The 12,253-nt window shown below is 42.5% G+C and overlaps 1 protein-coding gene across 3 annotated transcripts in view; it reads right to left on the bottom strand.

The window, feature by feature from the left end:
* Window positions 1-4,050: 4,050 nt before the first annotated feature.
* Window positions 4,051-12,253, bottom strand: part of LOC139538597 (calcitonin gene-related peptide type 1 receptor) — a 52,243-nt gene continuing 44,040 nt past the window's right edge. For all 3 annotated transcript variants that reach the window (XM_071340803.1, XM_071340802.1, XM_071340804.1), the window contains exons 12-13: window positions 11,971-12,012; window positions 4,051-7,353 (exon numbers count right to left, since the gene is read on the bottom strand). In XM_071340803.1, coding sequence (XP_071196904.1) covers window positions 7,132-7,353; window positions 11,971-12,012 — 264 coding nt within the window. In that variant the 3' untranslated portion in view covers window positions 4,051-7,131. The remainder of the gene's footprint in view (window positions 7,354-11,970; window positions 12,013-12,253) is intronic.

Raw genomic sequence — 12,253 nt, 5'->3', positions numbered from 1 at the left:
CGTCACATTTTGAAGCTAAGCGCAGGTGACAGTGGGCCAAAGTCAACCTTGTCCTGCTATAACCAACCATCGGTGTGGCAGTCCTGCTATATTCAGGTCATTCTGCAGGAAGACAAGTTAGTAGCAGGAGCATTGAACTGACATGAAAGTATTCTCTCTCAGGCAATATACTGTAGAACTTTTTGCTTTATGCGGCCATTTAAAATAAAGGTCTAAAAACCTTCAATTTTGGACTGGTGTGAACACATAAGGAAGTGTTGAATAATGCCTGAGTTTCCCCTCCCATGCGAAAATCTCACAAACGGTCATTTGAAATTCCAGCCGTCAACTCCAGCTAGTTGTGGCCAGTCAAGCAGCAGTAACCTAGCTGTACAGGGGAGTTATAATTAGATAATGTGTGATATTGAAAGGGATTGGTGGTGAATACATCTCTTTTGCCATTTTGGAAGAATAACTTTAAGCTACAGTAGCAGCAGACATGGGTTTAAATACTATTTGAAATCTTTCAAATAATTGCAGCACTTGCTTTAGCCTGCCGTGAGAGCCAGATGGGCAGTGTTTGCATTTTTGTGACTATTCTATTGGTCCCACTGCACCAGGCAAGCTCAAATCAAGCCCAGCTATAGTATTTGAAATGATTTCAAATGGTGTTTGAACCCAGGTCTGTGTAGGAAGGTGTTGAACTGTTGAACTCCTCAGATAACTATTTGTGTAATGAAGATTAACCCTTTCTAGCAGAGTGATTCTAACCCTAACCCTAATTCTAACCCTAACCCAAAACATAAACCTAACAGCTAAGTCTAAATGTGCCTTTTTACAAGTGATGACCATTAAAATATCCTACATTCTCAGAATTTTAATTGGTTTACTATTCTTTTGGTACTCACAAATATAGTAAAACATGTACACACACACACAGACGCACACACAGACGCACACACAGACGCACACACACACACACACACACACACACACACACACACACACACACACACACACACACACACACACACACACACACACACACACACACACACACACACACACACACACACACACACACACACTGAAGTTCAATTGATCATAACATTGATTATCATTCAGGTTTTGTATTGCAAACCTATATGACAATCAGTGTATTTTCTTCTCTTTCCACGCTTGATTGATTATACCCGAGGTATGGAAAGAGAGAGTGCAGAGTGCTTGTGCAGAGGGATTTCATCTGGAAATTACATTAATGACACTGTTTCAAAAAGCTAATTAGAATAGTTTGTAGCAAGTGCATGGTCTGCCCCAGAAAATAGGTTCAGAGAACCATTTTGTAACTCATGAGGTATATTAAGTTGACTGTTAGACTTCCATTTGGCTTGTATTCATATCCCATTTGTAAATAACTGAAATAACAACCAGTAATTTATTGGGAAATAAAACATGTCCTCAATGACTTACTAGGCTAATGCTAATAAAAATTGAATAAAGTTGCATGAAGCACTGGATTGGATTGGTTAGTGTGATGCTTCAAATCTACCTATTGCCTTTGGCACAATCCAATACTGACTAGCTCAAAACCGTCAATAGCACATAATAGTCCATTTTTACCGTAGGCATAAAAAGAGAGAATGACGTATACCCAAGTTGTTGAAGCCCCCACAACTCCTCTAGTTACAATAAAACATACGGTGAAACAATAGTCTGTGGGTAGTGGGCAAGGCACTTGTTCTCCATTTGTCAAGCACTCTCTGTTTGTCACATCACCTGTTTATCAACCACATTGTTGATAAAGAAAGTGGGATGCTGGTACGTTACTGTACATCTAGCTTGAGTATGCATTACTACAGATGTAGGATCTTAATTGTATCACTATTTTGTTGCTGAGAATTTTCTGCACAACAGGAAATGCAAACTTGTACTGTATTTGAGGTTTAAAAATGCTTTAAAAGTTTTGTAATTTCCACAATTTCAACATTAAAAAATACTTGATTTGCTCTAACAAAAAATTTAAATTTCCTGTTGCTGCAGGATTATTTACCTGCTGTAGAAAACTGGCTCAAATTAAGACCCCAAATCTGTACCAATCAATTCCCCTCTACAGAGACAGAGCTGCTCATGAGAGCTATGGTGTGACTGACAGTCAGTTACCAATCATTGTGTAAACCAGCAGTACACAGCTCCAGTCCTCAATGCCATCACCAGCATGCACTCTCCAGCCAATCAATACAATTCATTGATCAATTGAGTGCAGAGGACGAAACTGAAACCAGCAGGACTGAAGAACTAGAGTCAATCAATCAATCAATCAAATGTATTTATGATGCCCTTTTTACATCAGCCGATGACAAAAGTGCTATACAGAAACCCAGCTTAAAACCCCAAACAGCAAGCAATGCAGATGTAGATGCACCTGGTGACCTGAGTTGTGTGATGTTGGTGTGAACCTAGAAGTCAGTAACTTAGGGTCTTCAACAATTCTCCCATGATTGTATCTCCACAGAAGAATACTAGCATAGTCATTGTTTATTTTCTGCTCCGTTTCAAATAGGATAGGATAAGAGGTCCAAGGCAACTTCTGCAGCAGATGTTTCCTTGCACCAGCTCTTTCGTCATTTCTCGCAACACCAAACTTCAAGTAGTTTAGCAATAATCTAGCGTCATGAAGTGCAGACCAATGTACTCTCATGGATTTAATTGGAGGTTTGGAGAAGCACATTTGAATTTAATTTCAATTTCCCATGAACATCCATCTGTTAAGTGAATTTTTCAGCTTTTTTGTTGGTTTCTAAAACAATCTATAGTGAACTCATAAACAGTATGGTCATGACAGGATTATTATAAGAATAATCCATCTGGAACAAAAATCTAAATGAAAGAATAGGACTAAATCCTTCAAACTTTAAATGGACTTTAAATAAAGTTTAATTTAATTTAGTACTATTCATTTACTTACATTTCTTTGTTGAGATGGAGATGTGAATACAACATATCAATTATTAATTTGTAGACAAACTGGAATTAAAGACAGACTATGTCAGTGGCACAGATGGAACTATCCAAGCAGAAGATACCTCTCCTTCAAACATTGATACTTCGAGAGTTTAGGATATTATGATGATTCTGAGAAAATTGGCTTTAAAGTTCAGAACCCTCATTGGTTTGAATAGTGTCAGCAATTTGTATATTGTATTATTTTGAATTTAACATGAATTTGGGTATTTCTAGTACTATATAGGCAGAGAACATTAAACAGAACAAGTCTATGACAATAATTAATTGTTGACAAACTGGAGATAGAACCTTATAGTCCCAAGCCCTTGGTTTGGATGCATTGACAACCAAACACAATTGAATATCTCTACAGTAAATATTATTACATTTTAAAATCAACCAGAGCTTGAAATCCCAGGCCTATTGTATTGTCTATTTTTAGGTGAATTCTGTGTTGAATTGTAACAATAGCTGTTGATGACCTTGCAAATGCTATATTGGTGATATATGAATGAGAGAGTATGGTCACAGTTAATTTGCTCTGTTTAACCTACCCTTAAGAATGACATCGATCGCAACAGTGAATCTTTTTCTTTTTTAAATGGAGAACTCTCAACAATCATTCTCATGATAGCACATTGGTAATAGGTACTGACAAATATTGTAGCTTAAGCAGGGTTGGGCTTGGTCAAAACCCTGTATGGGAGGCAAAAGACTTGCTGCAGATATATCAATTCTCCAGTAGGAGATGCTGCCCAACAATGCTACCCAACCCTTTCTTTTTCTGATAGTTGATATAACATTGAAATTCTGACATTGTTTTAAAGATACAAATTCAACATATTTTATACAAGGTTTGTCTATGTCGAAATGTCAAAACAATAGTTAACATTGATACATTTTTAAAAATCCAATATATTTTTCACATAGATTCCACGTCACAATACCTTGACATTACGAGACTTTCCTATTAAATAAAAAAATGTCAGTGTATCTTATTTTTTTCTGTTTAAATAGAGGATATAAAAAGTGCTAGTAATGTCTTATAAAAAATAACAAAGAAAAATAAATGTTTCACAAATATATATTTTCACATCCAAAGAATAAAACACATACAAATTACACTCATACAGTCGAGTGGAGTCAGGGTGTGTAGACTTCCAAATATATATACACAGTACATTTTTAACATACAATACAGACATTATCCTTGAAAATACTTTTCTTCGTAGTAAGTGCTACTTCAAATGTCAAAGTCGTCTAATATGAAAACACCTTTGAATACAGTTTTAAGATATCATTAAGTTCTTTAATAAGAAACTGTCCTGCAGTCCACGTCACATTCTGACAAATGTTACAAAACAGGATGCATGGAATTTAATGGCCAGAAGTACTGGTAGCTAATATAGAGATGTATCTGAGAGTTGGTATTGACATGTCTTCTTGTCTCCATGCCACACTACACACACACACACACACACACACACACACACACACACACACACACACACACACACACACACACACACACACACACACACACACACACACACACACACACACACACACACACACACACACACACACACGTGCTGTGTAATAGTATCTGTTTAGTGTTTAGTTACCAACGGTCACTGTATGATTATGATTACAATGTTCCAGTGGTAGATGCCTGTTCCTCTTCCTACAAACTCAAATGGGACGGCCAAAACAACTTTCCTTGTTAGGATTTACAGATGCAATTCAGGCATCATTCACCCTCCATCAGAGTGCACTGGCAAAATGGAGGAATGGCTTTGTTTGTACCCTTGTGGAAAGCTAGCAGAAATGGCAGAGACAATTCATTTGAATGTCAGTCAGATGGCTAATGATCAGTAAAAGCATCAACATGGTAAAAAACAAACAACTTCCTGCTGACAACCTCCCACACACTTCTATATGACAGCTGCTTCATATTTGAATGCCTCGCATACACCCATAAATACTGCGTAAATATATACAGTATATGTACATAAAGCACTCACCTTAATTGCATTTCTGCACTGCAAGATTTACAACATACAAAAGTATGTGGACACCTGCTCGTCAAACATCTCATTCCAAAATCATGGGCATTAATATGTAGCTGGTCCACCCTGCACTCTTCTGGGAAGGCTTTCCTCTAGATGTTGGAACATTGCTGCGGGGACTTGCTCCCCTTCAGCCACAAGAGCATTAGTGAGGTTGGGCACTGATGTTGGGCGATTAGGCCTGGCTCGCAGTTGGCGTTCCAATTCAGCCCAAAGGTGTTCGATGGGGTTAAAGTCAGGGCTCTGTTCAGGCCAGTCAAGTTCTTCCACATTGATCTCGACAAACATTTTCTGTATCGATCTCACTTTGTGCGCAGGGGCATTGTCATGCTGAAACAGGAAAGGGCCTTCCCGAAGCTGTTGGCACAAAGTTGGAAGCACAGATTAATCTAGAATGTCATTGTATGCTGTAGTGTTAAGATTTCCCTTCACTGGAACAAAGGGGCCTAGCCTGAACCATGAAAAACATGGTTCCTTCTCCACCTAACTTCACAGTTGGCACTATGCATTCTGGCAGGTGGCGTTCTCCTGGCATCCACAAAACCCAGATTTGACCGTCGTACTGCCAGATGGTGAAATGTGATTTATCACTCCAGAGAACGTGTTTCCACTGCTCCAGTGTCCAATGGTGGCGAGCTTTACACCACTCCAGCTGACGCTTGGCATTGCACATGGTAATCTTAGGCTTGTGTGCGTCTGCTCAGCCATAGAAACTCATTTTATGAAGCTCCCGACGAACAGTTCTTGTGCTGACATTGCTTCCAGAGGTAGTTTGGAACTTGGTTGTGAGTGTCACAACCGAGGACAGACAATTTGTACTCGCAAAGGGCTTCAGCACTCGGCAGTCCCGTTCTGTGAGCTTCCACTTCACAATAACAGCACTTACAGTTGACCAGGGCAGCTCTAGCAGGGCAGAAATGTGACAAACTGACTTTTTGGAAAGGCGGCATCCTATGACGGTGCGACGCTGAAAGTCACTGAGTTCTTCAGTACGGGCCATTCTACTGCCAATGTTTGTCTATGGAGATTGCATGGCTGTATGCTCAATTGTATACACCTGTCAGCAACAGCTGTGGCTGAAATAGCCAAATCCACTAATTTGAAGGGGTGTCCACATACTTTACATGATCTGATTGTGAGTCATTTCCAGCATTTGGATGAAAACAATCATTTAAAAAGTAGTGAAATTCACATGAATGATTCCGATAGTGAACAGTGGCAATTATATGGAATTTAGTATATATGAACATACAGTATGTGCCAGACATATAGAGAACACAATGTTTTATAGGCATACCGTTTGCCACTGAGGGGAATGTCAGGTTTCACCTATAAATATTTATTCCATAGATTTAAAACAGTGCCAGAACCAAACTTCATAATTGAAGTAACATTCAGTTGTACAGGACAGATATTGGCATAAATGACAATAGTTGATAATGGTAAAGCATGTACCTTTTCAAAAGTGATTAACTACCAACAAGGGACTGTACTGTATATCTGCGTAACTTGCCCTTAATTTGAGTTTAGATTCAGCTAGAGAAACACAGATAATAGCCTCAGAGAGCCTAGTTTTTAGTGGCATAGATTGTTGTGTATAAAAATAGCTGACAAGGGCGGTTCTTGGTTTGGCATGTCACAAATAATACTTTTGGGCAAACACCCAGGCTTTATCTGAACTGATAATATCTTCATTTGGATTGTCAAACCTCCTTCTTACATTTATGTACAGTCATGTTAAAAGGACTGCCTAACACTTGAATGCTTTAAGATAAATTATCAGAATATATACATTTGGCTTCCTCTGAAAAGCAGCAAAGAAGCTTCATACATGGATACTTGAAAAAGGGTGGCAAAAAGTGATTCTCACTAAGCTGATAAAACGATTAAGTGCCCATTTCAATGTGTTAATCAAAAGTAGCAAAATGTGTTTCTTTTTTTTGTTTCAGTGCATATACAAGTGGCCGAAAGTTTCTGTTGTTTATCCCTTCTTTCTCCCCTCCCTCGGTTAACCCAGTAAACCTAGTAACAAACTGCAGCCTCCCCTTCCCCACCATTCCGAAAAAGAATCATCCTATCCTCAGGCGAACGGGTTCTCTGATTTTAAGATGGAGGTCTCGATGTCGAGGCAGGCCCCCTTGCCGTTCAAGTGTTCTGTGTGGCTGTCGATGCTGTAGCAGCCCTGGACCTCGCTGATGGACGAAGCAGTGTACGAGGCAGACCGCATGGCATCTGAGTGGGCGAAGGTGCTTCCAAACTGGATACGGTACTGGTTCCAATGTCTCCTCAGAACCCCTTGCACCTACCAAGACACGATGTCGACCATAAGATTCAGCACACAGAAAACAAATCAATACATTTAGTAATAAATGACTAGTAATGAATGAACCCTAATTGCAAGACCGTCCATGTATCCTCACACAGTGTTTGCCTGGCCATCTCCCAGGCATTCACAATTACCATATTAACCCTTGACCACTTCATCTGTTCCATAAAGCAACCCCAATCCAAACACAAATAACAAATTTGGTAAGAAACCCTCTCAATTCAAGGAAACGTATAGTATTACGCAGAGCCATGAGTGCATAGAACTCCCTTCCATCTTATATAGCGTAAGTGAACAGCAAACCTGGTTTCAAAAAACAAATAAAGCAACACCTCACAGCCTCTCCCCCATGTGACCTACTTGTTGTGTGTATGTACTGACATGTACAGTTGAAGTCGGAAGTTTACATGCACTTAGGTTGGAGTCATTAAAACTCATTTTTCAACCACTCCACAAATTTCTTGTTAACGCACTATAGTTTTGGCAAGTCGGTTAGGACATCTACTTTGTGCATGACAAGGGTAATTTTTCCAACAATTGTTTACAGACAGATTATTTCACTTATAATTCACTGCATCACAATTCCAGTGGGTCAGAAGTTTACATACACTAAGTTGACTGTGCCTTTAAACAGCTTGGAAAATTACAGAAAATGATGTCATGGCTGTAGAAGCTTCTGATATGCTAATTGACATCATTTGAGTCAATTGGAGGTGTACCTGTGGATGTATTTTGAGGCCTACCTTCAAACTCAGTGCCTCTTTGCTTGACATCATGGGAAAATAAAAATAAATCAGCCAAGACCTCCACAAGTCTGGTTCATCCTTGAGAGCAATTTCCAAACGCCTGAAGGTACCACGTTCATCTGTACAAACAATAGCACGCAAGCATAAACACCACGGGACCACCCAGCCGTCATACCACTCAGGAAGGAGACACATTCTGTCTCCTAGAGATGAACGTACTTTGGTGCGAAAAGTGCAAATCAATCCCAGAACATTTTCTCTGGTCTGATGAAACAAAAATAGAACTGTTTGGCCATAATGACCATCGTTATGTTTGGAGGAAAAAGGGGGTGGCTTGCAAGCCGAAGAACACCATCCCAACCGTGAAGCACGGGGGTGGCAATATCATGTTGTGGGGGTGCTTTGCTGCAGGAGGGACTAGTGCACTTCACAAAATAGATGGCATCATGAGGACGGAAAATTAGGTGGCTATATTGAAGCAACATCTCAAGACATCAGTCAGGAAGTTAAAGCTTGGTCGCAAATGGATCTTCCAAATGGACAATGACCCCAAGCATACTTCCAAAGTTGTGGCAAAATGGCTTAAGGACAACAAAGTCAAGGTATTGGAGTGGCCATCACAAAGCCCTGACCTCAATCCCATAGAAAATGTGTGGGCAGAACTGAAAAAGCATGTGCGAGCAAGGAGGCCTACAAACCTGACTCAATTACACCAGCTCTATCAGGAGGAATGGGCCAAAATTCACCCAACTTTTTGTGGGAAGCTTGTGGAAGTTAAACAATTTAAAGGCAATGCTACCAAATACACTCTATTAGTATGTAAACTTCTGACCTACTGGGAATGTGATGAAAGAAATAAAAGCTGAAATAAATCATTCTCTGTACTATTATTCTGACATTTCACATTCTTAAAATAAAGTGGTGATCCTAACTGACCTAAGACAGGGAATATTTACTAGGATTAAATGTCAGGAATTGTGAAAAACTGAGTTGATGTCACGCCCTGACCTTAGAGATCCTTTTTATGTCTCTATTTCGGTTTGGTCAGGGCGTGAGTTGTTTGGCCGTGTGTGGTTCTCAATCAGAGGCAGCTGTCTATCGTTGTCTCTGATTGAGAACCATACTTAGGTAGCCTTTTGCCACCTGTGTGTTGTGGGTAGTTGTTTTCTGTTTTGTGTCTGCACCAGACAGGACTGTTTCGTTTCGTTCAGTCTCTTTGTTGTTTTTGTTGTTGTTTCAGTGTTCAGTTTATTTTATTAAATTAAAATTAACACTCACCACTCTGCGTTTTGGTCTCCTCCCTTAGACGATCGTGACAGAACTACCCACCACCAAAGGACCAAGCAGCGTGGTGTAATGGACTCCTGGACATGGGAGGAAATCCTAGACGGCAAGGGACCCTGGGCACAGACGGGAGAGTATCGCCGTCCAAAAGAGGAGCTGGAGGCAGCTAAGGCGGAGCGGCGACACCACGAGGAGTTGGCTCGAGGAGGCGTGCACGAGAGGCAGCCCCAGATTTTTTTGGGGGGGGCACACGGGGAATTTGCGGAGTCAGGTCATAGACCTCAGCCAACTCCTCGTGTTTGCCGTGGGGAGAGATTGACCGGGCAGGCACCGTGTTATGCGGTGACACGCAAGGTGTCCCCAGTGCGCACTCATAGCCCGGTGCGCTACATCGCAGCTCCTCGCATCGGCCGGGCTAGAGTGGGCATCGAGCCAGGAGGGATGGTGCCGGCTCAGCGCATCTGGCCTCCAGTGCGTTTCCTCGGCCTGGGTTATCCTGCACCAGCCCTACGCACGGTGTCCCCGGTTCGCCAGCACAGCCCAGTGCGGCCTGTTCCAGCTCCCCGCACTTGCCGGGCTACAGGGGGGATCCAGCCAGGACGAGTTGTGCTAGCTCTACGCTCGAGACCGCCAGTGCGCCTCCACGGCCCAGTGTATCCGGTGCCTCGGCCTAGGAAGAGGCCTCCTGCATGTCTCCCCAGCCTGGTGAGTCCTGTGCCTATGCTAAGCCCTAACCCTCCTGCATGTCTCCCCAACCTGGTGAGTCCTGTGCCTTCTCCCAGAGCCAGGCCTCCTGTGTGTCTCTCCACTTAAGTGGTGATCCATGGCAAGAGGCCTCCAGTGGTGATCCATGGCAAGAAGCCTCCAGTGGTGATCCATGGCACGAAGCCTCCAGTGATGATCCATGGCACGAAGCCTCCAGTGATGATCCATGGCACGAAGCCTCCAATGATGATCCATGGCACGAAGCCTCCAGTGATGATCCATGGCACGAAGCCTCCAGTGATGATCCATGGCACGAAGCCTCCAGTGATGATCCATGGCACGGAGCCTCCAGTGATGATCCATGGCAAGAAGCCTCCAGTGATGATCCATGGCAAGAAGCCTCCAGTGATGATCCATGGCATGAAGCCTCCAGTGATGATCCATGGCAAGAAGCCTCCAGTGATGATCCATGGCCCGAAGCCTCCTGTGTGTCTCTCCACTCCAGTGACGCCCTTCAGTCCAGAGCCTCCATTGATGATCCATGGCACGAAGCCTCCAGTGATGATCCATGGCACGAAGCCTCCAGTGATGATCCATGGCACGAAGCCTCCAGTGATGATCCATGGCACGAAGCCTCCAGTGATGGTTTGGTCAGGGCGTGAGTTGGGGTGGGCATTCTATGTCTTGCATTCTATGTTCATTTTTCTATGCTTTCTATTTCTTTGTGTTTGGCCGTGTGTGGTTCTCAATCAGAGGCAGCTGTCTATCATTGTCTCTGATTGAGAACCATACTTAGGTAGCCTTTTGCCACCTGTGTGTTGTGGGTAGTTGTTTTCTGTTTTGTGTCTGCACCAGACAGGAGTGTTTCGTTTCGTTCACTCTCTTTGTTGTTTTGTTGTTGTTTCAGTGTTCAGTTTATTTTATTAAATTAAAATGAACACTTACCACTCTGCGTTTTGGTCTCCTCAGACGATCGTGACAGTTTAAATGTATTTGGCTAAGGTGTATGTAAACTTCTGACTTCAACTGTATATAGGGGACAAATCAGATTTGCAACATGTCTCAAACCGTAAATGGTTTCTCTTCATTATGCATATCTCTGCTTGGTGGAATATTCTGGGGTGGTGTCCCTTTCTCTATCCTTGTCTTTGGACTGGATGGAACAGGAGTCCGCAACGGTAATAGTGGCCTGGCCGCGAATGGCCCTGTCTCTCTTGTCCAGCGGACAATCGCCGGAAGGACTGGAGAAGACGGAAAGGTAAACAGACCCCCCCCCCCCCCCCCCCCCAAGGTGTATGTAAACTTCCGACTTCAACTGTATGTGTAACTGATAGATGCACACACACACTACATGTTAATGTTTTTAAAAGTATGTAAATTGTTAAGTATTTTGTATTTTTCGTTATTTGTCAGACCCCAGTAAGACTAGCTATCGCTATTGGCGTCGGCTAATGGGGATACTAATAAATCAAATAAATCAAATCAAATCAGCACTGCTCCATACCACTCTGTGGACTGTCCCGTGAATGTCTCTGGATGCCTGCCAATGCTTTAATGATCTTCAATCTGAGAGAATCATCTCCAGAGGCCCACAAGCTCCCATGAAATGCTCTGGAAGGTCAACTTCCCCAGATGCATCCCCAGGTCAGGTCACCTCCCGGGGAGGGTTTGCACAGAGGAAGTTGCCTAACCTTGGCTTGATCGCACAGTGAACTGAGGACAAGAATGTACAGGGGAGGAGAGGGTCGCAAAATTCCTGAAATGTCCTGTGAATAAGCTGCAAGGGAATCCTCCAACCTAAAATTCTATATCTGGGACTTCAGAAAACCTGATAAATTAATGTGGGTCAGAATCTTACCTCTCCATTGAAGAAGCAGAAGATGGTGGCTACCAGCAGACCCTGAGAAAATAAAGCAAACAAGGGAGCCCAGTCAGTGCTTATCGGTGATAAACCCATCGCTTTCACGCCCTGGGAGAATGTCTCAAGCTCTCAAACACCCAAAACAGTCGAGCCGTGGGGCAGAATGGTGATTTTGCCAACTTTGATGCATTTTGGCAGCGGACCTTTCGAGGAGCATGTAAAACGAGGGCGAGAGAGCGAGAGGTACAGAGAGAGAGTAGGGGCAGAGAGAGGCGTTGTA

The sequence above is a fragment of the Salvelinus alpinus genome, chromosome 14 (genome assembly GCF_045679555.1).
Source record: "Salvelinus alpinus chromosome 14, SLU_Salpinus.1, whole genome shotgun sequence".
NCBI classification, from domain to species: Eukaryota; Metazoa; Chordata; class Actinopteri; order Salmoniformes; family Salmonidae; genus Salvelinus; species Salvelinus alpinus.
The sequence above is the reverse complement of the archived record's forward strand: the minus strand, read 5'-3'. Positions and strand labels throughout refer to the sequence as shown.